The sequence below is a fragment of the Diorhabda carinulata genome, chromosome 12 (assembly GCF_026250575.1).
Source record: "Diorhabda carinulata isolate Delta chromosome 12, icDioCari1.1, whole genome shotgun sequence".
In the NCBI taxonomy this organism is placed as follows: Eukaryota; Metazoa; Arthropoda; class Insecta; order Coleoptera; family Chrysomelidae; genus Diorhabda; species Diorhabda carinulata.
In genome coordinates, this window is record NC_079471.1 from 170,672 (window position 1) to 188,151 (window position 17,480).

General features: G+C 32.7%; 4 protein-coding genes across 5 annotated transcripts in view; all 4 read right to left on the reverse strand.

Moving 5' to 3' along the window:
- The window catches only part of LOC130900017 (TNF receptor-associated factor 4), a 41,074-nt gene that overhangs the window by 6,097 nt on the left and 17,497 nt on the right, over positions 1–17,480 (reverse strand). Inside the window, exon 1 of one of the 2 annotated variants that reach the window (XM_057810320.1) lies at positions 5,238–5,644. The exons of the other annotated variant lie outside the window; for it this stretch is intronic. Within the exon in view, the coding sequence (XP_057666303.1) occupies positions 5,238–5,432 (195 nt within the window). The 5' untranslated portion in view covers positions 5,433–5,644. Of the gene's footprint in view, positions 1–5,237; positions 5,645–17,480 lie in introns of those variants that run through there. 2 annotated transcript variants of the gene reach the window in all.
- Positions 8,020–9,197, reverse strand: LOC130900022 (uncharacterized). Its single transcript, XM_057810327.1, has 2 exons — positions 8,954–9,197; positions 8,020–8,887 (listed from the first exon to the last, which is right to left on the reverse strand). Exons 1-2 carry the CDS (start codon positions 9,187–9,189, stop codon positions 8,104–8,106), a joined length of 1,020 nt encoding a protein of 339 aa, XP_057666310.1. The 5' UTR covers positions 9,190–9,197; the 3' UTR covers positions 8,020–8,103.
- On the reverse strand, positions 12,355–14,085 carry LOC130900015 (uncharacterized). Its single transcript, XM_057810317.1, has 2 exons — positions 13,627–14,085; positions 12,355–13,567 (listed from the first exon to the last, which is right to left on the reverse strand). Exons 1-2 carry the CDS (start codon positions 14,055–14,057, stop codon positions 12,412–12,414), a joined length of 1,587 nt encoding a protein of 528 aa, XP_057666300.1. The 5' UTR covers positions 14,058–14,085; the 3' UTR covers positions 12,355–12,411.
- LOC130900023 (uncharacterized) lies at positions 15,184–16,292 on the reverse strand. The gene is made up of 2 exons (XM_057810328.1): positions 16,118–16,292; positions 15,184–16,048 (listed from the first exon to the last, which is right to left on the reverse strand). The coding sequence occupies exons 1-2, from the start codon at positions 16,228–16,230 to the stop codon at positions 15,259–15,261; spliced, it is 903 nt and encodes a 300-aa protein (XP_057666311.1). The 5' UTR covers positions 16,231–16,292; the 3' UTR covers positions 15,184–15,258.

The window sequence follows — 17,480 nt, forward strand, 5'->3', positions numbered from 1 at the left end:
AAGTACTTTGTCGAATATTTGCAAGAACGTAACATCTTTGAATAAATGTTAGATAAATTTAAAATCGTTTTTTATTTGAATATCGCAATTATTTTAACGAAGTTTCTAGTTTAAACTGAATCAATTAATAATAGACCCAATAACCGCAGCGTCAGTCTGCTTGCAAATGTCAACAATTTCATTTATCGAGAATGTGTCATGGCGCCGTTAACAAGATGGCGTTAACTGTTCCAAATAAACTAATTACGCGAAGATTGACTGAATACTGAATTTCTGCAAAGTAATGTCTATAAACATTTTGCTGGGCAGTGACTTCCTACCGATGAACGTCAGCTTTTAAATAAAATATTTACATAGACGTTCCTACCGTTATTTTACTAATAATATCAATTTCGTCGATACGAGAAAATTTTATTTTTATACAGAATGTCCCGTCGAATGGTATTTTTGGATTTGTATTTGGATTAGTTATGTTGTTGATTATTTTATTTATCGTGTTACGCTAATATTGCAGATGTTTTTTTTTTTTTTTAAAAAAGGAAGTTTTTAACCTCGGCATATTTCTCTATGAGCTACATCGGTATAATTCGAAATAATATAAACCAGTCTAGCAATGGAATGCTTATCTTCGATTATATTTTCGATACGTGATCCGAAGATTGAATATTAGAATACTTTATCCGACAAAAGGAAATTTCTTAACCGACATTAGTTGTTTTACGGTTCTTGGTAAATTTCCTTAGTGTTCAGGTCCGTAATTACCTGTTTTTACCTATTTTTCCACGGTTTTTGCATCACCGCATCGGTTGGTACTTCTCTTATTATTCGACGTGAATATTTTGTTATTATTCTTCACGCCTGTCACTCAGATGTTTAAATTTGCAGCCTCTGTTCAAAAGAACGTAAAAATTCGATGCGGTAGGTCTTCATCGAATCCTAAATAGATTCCAATACAAATTACCGACGCTAATAATTGAAAAACTATCCTAAAAATCGACGCCAGCTCATAAATTTTTGAAAGAATACGGTTTAGAAATGAAAAACGTAAATATAATTGAAACGTTACGTTTTAGAAATAAATAGAGATGGGAATGACAAGATACTGTATAGCCGATTTGGAAATAACAGTTTTTAAAATCGAATTTCATCTAATTTGTTTAAATTTTCGCGAATATTTATACTATAGTTTTAAAAGTTTGATGAATGACTAAAAATCTATTATTAGGTAAGTTAGTTTAGTGTTTTTTGGGGTTGTTTTGGTCCGAAATGAAACCTGTTTGTTTTCGTATACGACATACAAGTTTAGATATAAAGTGAAAGCAATTTATTATTGCCGAAACTAATTTATTTGTCCGTTATTAACATCCTTCTGTCCCACGTGAAATTTTAATCGTTTCAATTTAGGCTAACAGATATAATATAGTAGGTGTTGAAATGTGAATGTACCGATAGAACTATAAAAACCGCAAGAAAGTTAAAACTTGTTTATAATTAAAGTTATTCGGTGTTCGGTGATATTTACTTTATCTGTCGACGAGTAGAGAAAAAAAAATTTCAAAAAAATAATAAATAGTCTATTCAAAACCAATTAGACCAGGGTGAAAGATTTTAAAAATAATATAGAGTGAAAAAAATAATAATAATAGCATGAAACCTATTGGAAAAGGAGGAAAATATGATAATAATGAAAGGAAAAATTATTTACGGGCGGTCTAAGGGAAAGAGGGTGAGTTTTTAAGGGTAAAAAACGGTTTATCTCGATTTCCGGCAAAACTACAAGTCATACGGGAAAAAATTAAATAACAAAGTTGTAGGAAATGAGAAGATCTACAACTTTTGTGTTTACACTTTTTTTACATAACCTCGAAATTTATGTGAAAAATTCGTTTTTAATTTGTATCTTTTACAAAAAACGGTTTTTTTCTACGAAATTTTGTGAAAAGTTACCTTTTTATGTCTCTAATTCCATTTCCTGTTGGTGTAAAAAAATATTACCATCACCATGGGTACAAAAAAAGAAAAAAATTAGCATGCGAAAATTTCATTACGTACAATTTTTAGATATTTATTAAAATTTTACACTCCAATTACTTATCTTTATCAATGTAATATGGAATCTCATGTTTTTCGTGTGAAAAAATTTAATGAGTAACTAAAAATTGTACAAAATGATGAAAAAAAAGTTTTTTTTTCCTTTTTTCAAAAAATTTTCTATGGCGATGGTGATATTTTTTTACACCAACAGGAAATAGATATTTCAACGAACAAAAACCCCACCGACTTTTTTAAAAAAGCAAATTTTTTGACGGGAGAATTTTTCGTTCGAAAATTAGGGTGATTTTACGATTTATGTCAAAAATTATGTGAAAAAATACATATTTCAAATCAAATAAATTACAATGTATTTGAGACATAAAAAGGTAACTTTTCACAAAATTTCGTGGAAAAAAAAACGTTTTTTGTAAAAGATATAGATCAAAAACGAAAAACTTGGTTTTTTGAATTTTTCACATAAATTTCGAGGTTATGTAAAAAAAGTGTAATTACAAAAGTTGTAGATCTTCTCATTTCCTACAACTTTGTTATTTGAATTTTTCCCGTATGACTTGTAGTTTTGCCGGAAATCGAGATAAACCGTTTTTTACCCTTAAAAACTCACCCCCTTTTCCCTTTTCCCGACCTTAGATCACCCGTAAATAATTTTTCCTTTTATTATTATCATATTTTCCTCCTTTTCCAATACATTTCATCCTACTATTTATTTTTTTTTTTTTTTTGGTTTCAAAAACAATCGATCCTGGTCAAAATTTTCGACAAATTTCCAAATAGATTATGCCGACATATTAGGAAATAAAATCGTATCGTTTGGGCGTCGTTATTAACTAAATATAATATTATGTGTATATTTAACAATACAAAACAGATAAACTCGAATTCCGCGAAGCTTTTTCTCGTTTCTTTATAATCTGAAACTTTCTTGGTATATAGTGTGACCTCAAAGTGAGGTTTATGGCGTTACCAAATATTTACAAAGCTGATAAAATGTCTGATATCACACACCAAACATTCTACGGAAATATGATTAAACATTTAGCATTCAATAATTCATATTTCAAACACACTGTATTTTAAATCACATATAATTCAGTTTTCTGACCCCGTACTATATGGAAACGTTCGATATTCTAGATCGAAACCATTCTCACTCTAAACAACCAGGTGTTTGTCATTCTTTCTGCGTTGAAACAGGATATCGCCGACAAGAGCGAACAAGTCTGAATATTTGTCGAGTTAGATCAGCATCGAGTTCGTTAATTAAATTTTGTATAGAAATTGCATTTTACCACTTTTCAAGTATCTCATTTTCCTTATATTTATTAAATGACTCAAATAAATATAACTAATAATAATAATCGAATTCAAATAGGCCAAGACTGTCATGGCGTCTTGAATGACGTCACACCTCGCTGCGTTTGTTTACGACAGTCAATTGTTCAAGTTTTCAATAAATAATGAATTCCTCGTATTATAAATACTGTCTAGTGCCCCAAATGTACAAAATCTACCGTAATATACCGCACAAAACATATAAAATTGTACGATTTTTAATTAAATGAAAGTTATTGAAACTTTGTATTAGCTAACCTCAAAAAACAGTATGTTCATTCCACAGTAGGTAAATGCGACCTTATTGACTTAAACAAGCCTATTTTCTTATTGACTTGTCGAAACAATTGATCGAAGTTCAACGAACTACCACAATATATCAAGTTTTATTTACATAACAAACATAATACGAAATAATGGGGAAAAATATAATCTACTGGTTAGGTCGATTTTCTTAGAACGACTACATATATATTCAGATTCAGGTGACAATGAAACAATAAGGCATTCGAACGGTCGGGATTAGTTTTCGGTATAGACGTGATCTGCATGGTAGAATAGTCAAAACAGGAAACGAAAACTAAATGAAGAATTTAATCTTAGATGGTTCATCGAATATTCCGTCTAACACCCTTTAATTATCTTCGTATGTATATCCTAGGATCCCAATTACCAATCAAAACATCTAATCGTAATTACACGAACGTATTTCTGTTGGCCGAAGCTGTCGGAAGGCGTATGTACGCAATTTCTTCGGAATATTCCCGACACAGACAGTCTGCGATAAGCAGGGGCAACGTTTGGTGAGATTTATTTAATGAGTATAACGATCGACTCTATTTCAGACGATTTTGACTACCATGATTATTTATAAAGATACTTTGGAATTGAAAATCATTTTCCTTTACGATTTTTGCTTCGAAATTTCGTTTTCCCGAAAAATAAACGAATGGGGTATAAAAAAGGCTCAGTCCACGTCTGATACCCCGTTTAAACCAAACGCCCTTGCAGGCAGGTACATTTTACTCGTCTATTTACGTTTTATAATTTAATAATCAGTTGCAGCAAGTTAATTAGGTGTAATAAAGTTCTAAATGTACAATATTTTCTCGCATAAGATTAAAAGTATTCACAAAATGAAGTATCCACGTCTATGGTAGTTCAAACAAAATTGTCGGCAAGGATTTTTATAATCTGCAATTGATAATTGCTGCAACTATTATTTCCACTCCTCTTAGAAAGTTTAATTTGTGGGATGGTTCTAACTACCAGAAATCTACCTCTTCTATTTTATGTTCTCCCACTCTCTGTTCAACCTAGCGTCGTTAGGTGTCCGACAGGGCTCCTGATACTATTTATACATTGTTCTTGATGCTTTCCTGATGGTAATTTTTCTCGAGAGTATCCTATCGCCTACAGATTAATTAGTTTCTGGTTTTTTCTTACTCAGCTCGTTCAGCTTGTCCAGGCTTTCCTTAACCAGTTTGGATTTAATGACATTGGGCTGTTTGTGTTAATTCTAATTGAACTACAATTTATTTTTGGATTATAATCTATATCCCCTAATAAAATATTAATCTATGAATAAGTAAATTTTGAATAACCAAATTTCGTTAGAATTTAATATCGGCAAACAAATATTTAAACTATGATTATTTCCATATACGGGTTACATAATAATAATAATAAATATTTACTTCTTAATATCGTCGATGTTATCTATCTAACACACAAATTTATTTCCCCGATACTTTAGTTGTACATCCGATTGATTAGTTATTACAAAATATTGTTGTATGTTTAGTATTGAAACAAAAGTGAGGTTATACATATACATACATAAAACTTACTTGGTTAACTTCTGTTAATGAGGCATGATTGTTCATCATATTATTAAATTCGTTATTTTTCGATAAAGAATTGTTACTCAAAGTCGGCGTGACACTAACTTGATGGATATTAATACTTTCTTTGGAACTTTTATTCGGAGAAATTCTCGCGGGAAAACTCAAAGTTTTTGTCCACTGCGATAAACTACGGACCATTTTGTGTTAAACTGTCCACTAAAGTCACCGAAATCGTGTCACTCACTAATCTTATCTGATACATCCAGTTCTTTTCTAACGTGAATGTGAACTGAAACTGAATTGTTTGTGCTCAATCGGCCTTTCTGTGGCCTTTCCCCCCACTATCCGTTGACAAACAGCTGTTCCTTGTGAATGCTTCCAACAGCCGTGTTGTCGGTTGTATTATGTTATGTTCAGGTCTACTGAAGATGACAAAATTAAGTAGATAATATATTTTTCAAAGTTTCGATTATTGCGTTAGTTTTTATTCTTATTTTAATATTAAAATTTGTTTTGAATTATTCACGTAGATATTGTTAATTTAATCGACACATACTACTTAATTCGTTGACCGAAAAACATATTTTATAACAAATAATTCCACGATATTTTATTCGGTTTTAATTTGGTAAATCGGTAACGAACATTGCGGTCGATAAAACATTTTATATAATTCAGAAATTGTATTTCTACCAATCATACTTTTTTTTTTCAAACTTCTTAGGTTAATTGAAATATTTTGATACGAGATTAAAACGACGATAAATCTGAAAAAGAAACATTTACTAGAATACGATAAAGGAATCGATTCGAATAAGAAAATCGCAAATCAAATTTAAATATTTCTTCGAAAAGATATGGCAACATTGCACGCTAATGTCTGCACCAACAAGTGGAAGTAGGAGGTTACAATTGAAATATCCTCTAACGTATCTCTGGTAGCAATTCCAAGTCAATGCGAGTTCTATCTCATACTTTCTTGTTCATACAGGTAGAATCACGTTTTGTTTTGCGAATCTGATTAATAATAAATTATATCGTTGATGTGAATCATAAAAAAATAAATAAACAAAATGGAGGAAGTAATATCGTAGAGTATACTGAATATTTCGTTTTTGTATACAAATATAAACAAATTGTTCTAATTTCAAAATAAAGGAAGAACATCATTTATTATTTCGCCAGACAAATAAAGATAATGATCGCGTATGAAAATATTTTTCTTTTAATTAAAACGAATAATTATAAAATCATGTTTTTGACATATAAAAAATTTGTGCTCTGTTAAATGCGGTGTTTTAGATTGTACGTAACGATGAACATGGGCATTGAGAAATAATAATAATCAAAATTTCCATTTACGTACCAACACAGTTAATAACATTAATACAATATAAGAAATTTATTAGTTACACATCAGATATTTCATAATTATACGAATTAATTTTTGAAGCGTAAATCTTATGACAGTTGACAGATCGGTAAAAATAAAAATTAACATTAGGTTTGTTCTTGGTAAATGCACTGGTAGAACTAGTTCAAAGAGTGTACACTAGTGGCAGAACCGGCGCTCTTCTTAGTAGCAGTGCTAGAGAACTAGTTTTCACTGTATTGCACTGCACTGGGTCTAAAGTTTGTTCAACCAGTGCAGTGCAATAAGTGTAATATGGAAACGTCAATGTAAAATATCGAAAAGTACTAACTTGTGGGTTCCATTTCATGGTAAATATATGGAATTAAAAGAAAATGGGAATAAACGTTGCTCTAATTATTTTATAATGGACAGAATTTATTACCTCGCAAAGGTATATAACTTTTTTGAAACCCCTATCGTGTGTTGACGTTTGTACCTATATAAATTGAAGTAAAAAATATTGTCAAGGCGAAATTCTATTCAAAGTAAAATATATTTATTTGGTAGTCGGCAGTTACGCCAAATTAGATATAGTACACCGTAAAAAAATTGGGCTACGACTATTGTTGTTTCATTTCCAAAAATTCAATTGTGATAAATGTCATGATGAACGATGGTTGTCGGATGGTGTGTAATGCCCATTTCTAGACACTAATTTTACACTCTTATCGAAAACTTGTTTGTTGAACTTGCGCGCAAATTAAATTAATACAGGACCGGTTTCAGTAAACGTTGAATTTTACAGATAATAGGCTTGGGAAATAAAAAACAAAGTATACACAAGAATTATGACGATAAAGAGTTGATTTTTTGATAAAAATGGAGCAGCGGTTTTCACGTGGTTCTTGCCAAACAAATTCTCTTTCGATGGTTAGTTATTTTGCCGCGAATAAAGATTTGATTACTATTAACATCCGCGGGATGAACCAGATGAACAGACACATGTTCGTGGGGCGAAAACGAGATTTTATATGCTCCGAACCTCTTAATTTCGAGATACCAAGTGTTAAAGTTATCGATTTTGTTGGACTTGTAGTGTTCGAGTAAAAAAATAACTGATTTTCATGAAAATATTAAAAATAATTATCTACAAAGTCTTTCTATTCGAATTATCCGTAAATACAAAAAAATTTAGTCCCGTTAAACAGATTCGAAAAGATTGAAAGCCTAAAATGAGTATCGGAAATTCCTTTTACTTCTAAATCCGATCCTGGAGTGTTTTTTTTTTTTATAATTAGAAATGTCGAAGAGGATGAGTCATAGAATAATTATGCCGAAATCCGTTGAAGAATACAAACGAGACGCGTTAAGATTTACTGGTTTGTGTCGAAGAATGTTTTAAAAAACTTGGCACTGGAAGTAACAAACATATTTATAACAAAATGCTATTTATTCGTAAAAACATAACAATAACATATATCTGGCAACGTGAATTACATCATAGTGAGGAATATTTCATTGTTGTCCATAGAATGGAGTCCAACGTTGTTTCCACGACCAAACTTGGGGTTCTTGTTGTTTGCCATACCACCACGTTTGAGGGTAGTATTCCTCTTGGTCCCAACGCCATACTTGTGGCACCTGTTTTTGAACGTACCATTGATCGGTTAAATCGAATTGTTGCTTTTCGTATTTGTTCCAAGGAAAACTCCATTCTTGTCCTTTCCTTTCGGTCCATTCTAAAGGCTGTTCCCATTTTTGATAGTAGCTAGTTTCGTACGGTACTTCTGTTCCTTTTTTGCCTTGGTCGAGGTAGTTGAAGAAACGCGTCCACGGGTTTGTTTGATCGAATCGTTGTTCGTAATTGTTCATCGCAGATCCGGATTCGACTTGTTTCAAATAAGGCAACACGTGGAATTGTAAACGGTAGACGAATTCGGTCCATTGTACCAAATCTTCTTGAGATAGGGGGCTGTTAGCGAAGTAATTCCCGTATTTCATGATATGGTTCATGATTTGTTCGCGATTGTACGGGACTTGTTCGTAATTCTCGTACAAATCTTGGAAAATGTGATACATAACTTGTTCGAAAGACCACGTCGTCCGCATATCCGATTGCTTTTGCGGGTAACGTTGAAAATATTGTTGGAAATAGGGTAAAACTTTTTCGTAGTTTAATGTTTCGCCGTAAGAATATTCCGGGAAATATTTAACAAACATTTTACGTAAAAGTTCTTCGTCAGAAAATTCGGTGTATCTTTTAAAGTTGGACGAAAGTTGAGTCCATTCGTTCGAGATACTGAAAATAAATAATAAACGTTTACATTACACCGAAAATTAAATGTATAAATTATTTATTTCTCACCTGTTTTGATTCCAGAAATCTTCTTGATGTTGTTGCCAAGGCATATATTTTCGGAAGTACCTTTCGTACCAATTATTTTGGTAATCGGGTTGGTATTGTTGTTGGTTCCAGTAGCTAGGTGTCTGATAGAATTGCGGTCGGTCGGATTGGACGTCTACTAGAACGTGTTTCGATAAAGTTACTGGCACGCATGCGCAGTAAGCTACCGCCAACGACAAAACAACCAAATACTTCATGTTGTTGCTGCACTTTACCACGAAAAGTGTATGCCGTTCCGATATTTTACAATCCTTTTTATACTACATTTTCGGTTGGCCGTTGACCTGTTTTTAATTAATTAATCACATTTTCGAAAATTATTAACAAGATAATTGGAGATATTTTCTTAAAATAGTTTTATTACAATAAATTTTATCGTATTGTTTTGCTGTTTCGATAGATTTATCGAAAAGGTGGATGTCACCCGCGTATCTTTATTTCGATATTTAAAAAAAAATAATCGCCTCCGTTTCTTTCATCGGAAAATTTTTATTAATCATACGATTTTTTCGTTAAACGAAACTTTTTTCCATCAAGAAGAATATCCGACAGAAACGAAGCACGTTTCAAAGTATCCAAATATAAAATATTTACTTACTTATCATAGTTTGCAAACTTTTTTTTCTGTTATTGCAACATCCGGGGCTTAAATAATGACGGGGGGTCCTTAAGGAATTCGGAAACTCAAAAAATCCGGCTTAATACGGCCCTGTGTAATTGTGACGTTAAGCGAGAACCGAATTTTTGATTTTATCGACCAAATAGAACCAAAATAGCACCTCACAAATAAAAATCTACTTTAGAATTCTTCCAAAATGGACGACGGAGTAATTGTGAAACCGCATACCTGGGACATGGGATACGGACCTGATGATTCGACGAAGATGTCGTGGATTCACTATATTAAATATTGGATAGGAATAAGAACCAATCGAGAATCGAAATCGTACCACCAAATGGAGGATAAATTGACGAGAAATCGTCGCAAACATCCATTAATGGATAGTAGAAAAAGAAGAAGAAACGGACCAATTATATTATGAAGATATTAGACGCGTGATTCGGGTGTTATATATGCTACGATTTTCCGAAAAACGACTTTATTCAACTCGATCAATCAGATTTGTCGTACAATATAAAAAATTTCTTTTTTAAAAGTTGTAGATGTCGATAAAATCTATTGAACTATTTTTTTAAATAGAAATTCACTTTTTTTTAACGTTTTTTTGATCATTATTAGAAAAAATTCGATAAAATTAAACAAAAATGTAATTTTTCCATTACCTTTGCGCAATTAAGCGATTACAAAATTGGAAGCGATTATTACGAGAATTGTCAATTTCAAAATTTAGATTTTTGTTAATATTTTAACGTTTTTTTTATTAAGAAATAGCTGTAGATGTGTCCAAATGAAAGAAATTTTGATCATTATTAGGAAAAATTCGATAAAATTAACAAAAATGTAATTTTTCCATTACCTTTGCGCAATTAAGCGATTACAAAATTGGAAGCGATTATTACGAGAATTGTCAATTTCAAAATTTAGATTTTTGTTAATATTTTAACGTTTTTTTTTTATTAAGAAATAGCTGTAGATGTGTCCAAATGAAAGAAATGTTGATCATTATTAGGAAAAATTCGATAAAATTAAACAAAAATGTAATTTTTCCATTACCTTTGCGCAATTAAGCGATTACAAAATTGGAAGCGATTATTACGAGAATTGTCAATTTCAAAATTTAGATTTTTGTTAATATTTTAACGTTTTTTTTTTATTAAGAAATAGCTGTAGATGTGTCCAAATGAAAGAAATTTTGATCATTATTAGGAAAAACTCGATAAAATTAACAAAAATGTAATTTTTCCATTACCTTTGCGCAATTAAGCGATTACAAAATTGGAAGCGATTATTACGAGAATTGTCAATTTCAAAATTTAGATTTTTGTTAATATTTTCATTGCCAAGCCATTACCTATCGATATTTGATTGAATTTTGAAAATATTTTCTTCCTACGGACAAAGAATGAACCAAGTTTTATATTTCTCTTCAAATCTACAATTTTTCGTCACAATTTATTTCTCAGTTAAGTAATTAATAAAGGGGCCTATGAAATAGGTTATGTCGGGTGACTAACTAAAAAAAAAACACATTTTTTGCCAAAAAAATCGATTTTATTTATTAATGTAATCACCTCCAATCATTCCAATGCTTCTAAAACAAAATGGGCTTCAGTTTCAGCAACTGCTTCTTCATTTGAGTAGAAATTTATTACCGACGATCATTTTTTTGATATCAGTAGTCACTGGGAACCAGATCTGGACTATACGTTCAATTTAAACATAGTTGCTATCGATTTGTGAATCGGTGGTTTTTGAGGCCGTTTTTACATTCAAATGCTCTAAAAAAACTCTATATATGATTCGCTATTGTTTGTTTTTGCGTTTAGGAGATAATTTATGTACAATATTTCATGTTCATTCCAAATTAATGAAGCCATATCTTTCCCAGTTGACTGTTATGTCTTCGGACGCGGTTCGCCGGCTACAATTCACTCGGATGATGATAGTATCGATTCCGGAAACACTGCTTTGATAATCAAAACGTTGTTGTTTATGATCAACTGCGAGTAAACGCGGCACCCACATCGAAAAAAACTTTCTCGTGGTAAAATGTAAACATACTGCATTCTAGTATCTTTACTGCCTTAGCTAACTCACGCAATATCAATTTACAGATTAGTTATAACCAATTTATGGACTTTTTTGATGTTTTCCGGAGTAACCACTTCGATTGGACGACCAGCACGTGTTCAACATCATCTGCGGCTCTACGACCACGTTTAAATCCATCAAACCATAAACGAATGGTTCGGATAACACTTTTAAAGCCTATACAAGATTTTTTCCAACAAGAAACAATGACATATTAACACACTCCATTATTTTGTTGGCTGTCACTTTTGTCTGACAGATCGAAATGTCATGAAATTTGACATATAGTTTTTTAAAAGTTGGTACTTCGTAAACGTCATTTGGATTTGACAATGACAGCGTCATTTATGTGTCAGTTACACGACTTATTCAATGTAGATTTAAAGTTCAAAACCATGTTTTTACATTGTTTTTTTTTTTTTAACTGGTTGCAGTATTTTCGAATCGTTGAACCGTTTTCCCAAATGAAAATTTCCGGTTTGTTTTGAATTTCAAAATGAAATAAGATTCTGAATGTTTTTCCAGAAAGTTTACGTTCGAAATTCTCATTTTTGTCCACTCATCTTTTATCGAGTTTCGCAAAATATTTTCCTTGGGAATCTTGGGAAAACGAACGGATTCCACGAAAATTAAATAAAAACGAAACGGATAAATGCGAATTATTTATTTAGACAACGTGAAAAATTTAAAACATAACAAAGTATACTCAGTATACGGTCTGGTATCTACGATAAATATTATCACCGGGGAATGCGGTCATACCTTCCCGTTCGTACTTTTGTTGGGGCAACAAGTACCAGAATTGATGGTAGGGATATTCCTGTTCTTGTTCGTAACGTTGTTGACTATATTCGGACGGATATTGTCTTTGGAGGAACGAATACCATGGTAGTTGATGGTACTGTTCGAGATCTTCGCGCGGTCGGTAAACCATTTGGTCAGCGAATTCTCCGGATAGATGTTTTTCCCGATTTTCCTTCACCAATTGCACAATTTGTTGATGGATCTCCTTCTGTTGATAATACAATTGCTTCGGAACCAAATCACCTTCAACGGTCAATTCGAGTAATCTTTGGTAGAAATTGAGGTAATGGTTAAGAACTATTTCGGGAATTACTTCTCCCATTTTATGAATCGAAGCGAAATAGTATCTGACATACTCCTGTTGGTAAATCAAGTGTTGGATCAAAGCCGGAATGAAAGTTTCTACTTGTCGGTAGGTCAATTCCTCGAGGGCGATCAATTCTTGAGGTAAAACATCTTGATGTTGGTAGAAAAATTGGATTTGTCGTTTAACGTGGACGTGTTGGAAGAAGATTTGTTGGATCAAACGGTAGACCTGTTCGGAAAGAACGTTATGCTGAATATAAAATTGTCGATGGACCGAAGAAAAACCGCGTTGGACTCTTTGTATGATCATCCGATCGACGAAGGATTTTTGGTAAGTTAATCTTTCGATCAAATGATGGATTCGTCGGTAGACGATTCTTTGTCTATTAACCAGATCGCTGGAAGCGAAATGTTGTTGTTGAAGTAAATTTTCAATTTCGTAAGTTACAACGGATTGTTCACGAATCAAATCTTCGATACATTTTTCAGCTTGGCGGTTCAAGAGCGCTTGGCGTTCGGTTATCTCTTGTACAAACTCCTCGGAAACCGTTCCGGTTAAATGAAGTTGTTCAACTTGTTGGTTTATCCATTGTTGTTGAACGGTCCATTTATACAGATCCCGATCGAAAGAATCTTGTTCGAAAACTGTATTATCGTATTGTTCCAAAAATTGTTGATGGCTTGGAATAGATACGAACCATTCTGCGTGTAGACCGTAATCTTGTGATTCCGGGTGTATCGGTACAACGTCGCTTTAAAAAAAATTAAAATAAATTAATCGAATTAGAAAAATTAGAATAAATCGTATTACCTAACTTGGTGCGTACGGCATTTTAGATCCCAATCCCGCATAACATCCAATAAAGTTTGATCCAAAACTCCGGCTTGTACCAAAAATTGAATTTTCGTCAATAACGCGTAGAAGGAAGTTTCGTCTAAGGTACCTTCGTAATGTTTCAGAACGGCGCGAAGGGCGTCGAATTGATTAAAGTTTTCGTACGAATAGAATTTATTGATGTTGTTTGCTTCGTCGATTTCTAATGTCCTCGGTACCGATCCGGGTGTTTTGACTACTACGTTAAGTACTCTTGGTCTGGCAAGGCTGTTGAAAATATCCAATTCGTAACCGTTGAAGCTTTTCAGAGTGATCGTACCGTCTTCTCCGAAGGTTAAATACCTACCGGTAAAAGTAGGTAGAGCGACGCCGAACGCAACTAAACCGAAAAGTAGTAGAACCTTCATGTTTGCACACGGTTAGCGAATGTGCCTTCCGTCGATTCTTCCTTCGAATTTATATGATTTTTTGAATCGATGTCCTCTTATTTTGATGTCTTTATCGACCCTTGGTGATGACTTGTATTATCGGTCATTGTTAAGGTCAAATCGTCGAACAAGGTCGAATTTAACAAACAACACATAAAATAAATTATGTTTAGTTATTGATCCGATTGTAAAATCCGTTTTTTTTAATAGTTTTCGTCAAATTAATGAGATTGTTTCATATTATATCTAAACCATTTCCAATCACATCATAAAAATTGTATTTTAATCTACGAAGATGGTTCCAGAGCCACCTGGTATGACCTAGAGGTAGTTGCTTACCACTGTATTATGTAAATTTGGACAAAATTGTTCATTCGATACAAATATTTTTCGCCTCCTTCGTTATAAACAGTAAAATATCGAGTAAGAAAGTTTAGACGAGACTGTACGTCCTACGAAGCCCAACAACTCATCGGTCGATCAAACGAGGTGAAGATTCCGGAGATTTTTAAAAAAAAAAACCACAAACTGATACTAGATAATCGTCGATTGATAGTACACGAGCTAGTAGATATAGTAGACATGTCGAAAAGTGTAGTACATCGCGTATTAACTGGTAATTTGGACACGAGTAAGGTGTGTACAAATGGAAGTCGTGAAGACGTTTCCATCGAGTGTTTTGACTGAAATAAAACCAAGTTTCATAACCATGGATCCATAATTTCACATTCCAAACTATAGAACAATCGAATCAAAGGTCTGGAAAGGGAGAATCGGTTCGAAAGAAGGCTGAGACAGTTCCATATGTAGACAAGGTCGTGGCGTCGATTCTTTGGGACGCGCGTGGGATAATTTTCATTGACCATTTTGAAAACGAAAAAACTATGAACGGCGATTATTATGCAACGATTTGGGCGAAGAAATCAGGCAAAAACGAAAATGTATCAACAAAACAACGCACCAGCAAAAACATTCGTTATTGCCTCGGATTTTTCGATGTTTTCCGACTTGAAAAGACTATTTTGAGAAGCCCGACGATTCTTATTAAAAAAAAATTATTAAACATCGCTAGGAAAAGTGTTGAAAATAAATTGAAACAAAAAAAAACTTGCAATAGATACTTTATTTCAGATACAAATTTATTTAAAAAAAGTTTTTGTGGGCGATCGGATCTATTTTTTTAGTAGCGGGGGGTCTTCTGCGATATAGCGTAAGCTGCTTTAAGCAAAAGTATAATTTCGTGATGAAGACGTTGTTCTTTGTCAACCAATTCTTGAGGAACGAAATCCGCGCTGCTAATCAATTGCGTCAACTCGATACAAATCGTAGTTTGTTCCGGAACGAGTTCTTGCGGAATCGGTTGTTTCCGTCGAACGAAAAACCGGAACAGATCTTGGAAATATTCTTGTTGTTCGACCAATTGCTCGATCAACGACCGGACGTACAACTCTACTTGTCGATAAGTAATTTTCTGGTATACCAATAATTCTTGTCGAGAGGCGTTTCCATCTTTAATTTGTCGTCTAAGACAATTTTGTTGCGCCAATACTTGTTCGATTAATTGTTGTACTTGTCGATAAACGATTCCGCGCTGATTGAATAATTCGGAATCGGGAGAACCGGAACCGGAAGCGAATAATCTACGGAATATATCGATAAGGAAAGTTTTTTGTCGTACCAATTCTCGAAGCATATATTGCACTTGTCGATAAACGAATCTTTGTTCTGTTATTAACACTTTAGAAATAACGAGTTTTTGTTCAATCGATTGTTCGATTTGACTATTAACAAATGCTTGTTTTCGAATCAAATCGTTGATAATAACTTGAGCTTTCCGATTAAGTAATATCTGTCGATATCTCACTTCCTGATTAATCGATTTATTTCGTTCGATCGATTCGTTTACTACGTCGTCAACAATTTTTTGTTCGACAGTCCACTGTTCGATTTCGGGAATCAGTTGTACATTTCTGATTACAAAAAAACAAAATTCTCTAATTAATAATTAGAAAAAACGAATAATTAATAATCAAACTTACTGTTTACTGTTATTACCGTCTTGTTTTATTGGCCAAAAGTGTCTAGGTTCTTCGAGAGTATTCGATTCTTGTATACCTATCGCTTTTCGAAGTAAAGTGTCATAACTTTTCATTTCGAAGTACGTCGGAATGGAGGTGCAAACAGACACCAAACAAAATAAAATTATTATCTTCATGTTGGTATAACGTCGAAGATTACGCCCGATTTAACAGATTTTGTAGTATTTATAGGAAATCTAAAGAGGCCTTGTTTACTAATCGTATTTTTTTTTCTAGTAAACATTTCTTGGTAACAGGTCGTAGCGGTCAACGCATTTATTTAATTTCGTAATAAAAATAACTTCGAATCTTAAGATTTATATTAAATCAATCGTATTTTTGATATAAATAAATTCGGTAATGAATAGTTTTGTTCCGAATTTTCAACGATAATTTCATTTCTAACCTAACCAAGTTATAATTTTTCCATATATTCCACGTATATTATGTCGTATAGAATTTTTTTTATTTTCGATTTATCACCCTTAACGACCGTATTATTAATATTTCGTGCCAAAGGTCAATATCAGTGAATAACAACTTAATATTATTTTTATTTAATATTTCGATAAAAATTGAGCGATTATTATAATTACCTTTGATTAATTATTCATCGTAAATAAAATATATACGACGTTTGGCTATTAAATAACGAAATCCACTCATCCCCACGCCACGCAACTTTCAATACGTTTTTTTTTTTTCATCAATCGAAGTAATCTTCTTTGGTGAAACTCTGATTTACCGTTTCCATCGATTCAAATCGGATCCCTTTCAAAGCACATCCCTTTTTCTAACCTTTCAAGGAAATCTTAGCAGATCCGGCTTTTGCACAGACTTTTCTCATGTGTAATTCTTCGGTAATCATCCGGATCTGCACGCACAATTCGGTTCAATCTTCAAAGAATTGTCCCCGAGGAATTTGAGATTGAATCTTCTATTTTTGGGAACGACAACGTTTCAAATACTATAATAGTGACGGAAACGTGTTTTTTGGGACCCATTTTCGTTATTTAATAACCAGACCTCGTATTTATTAATACATAAACGTGTTTTTTAAGACCCAGTTTCGTTATTTAATAACCAGACCTCGTATTAATACATCTATTGAAACTTACGATATAAATTATGCTTTTTTTTGTAGCAAAATAAATTAGAATTTTCGTCGAAATTATTCGATAAATGAGGGAGATAAATAACTTGAAAAGAAGAAGATTATTTTCGAAATACCCCCCGTATTCGTAGTTTAATAATATAGGGACGGTTAATAAAATAAGTTGGGTTGTTGATTCGTATAAACAATTCCAGCTTGATAATTTTCAAT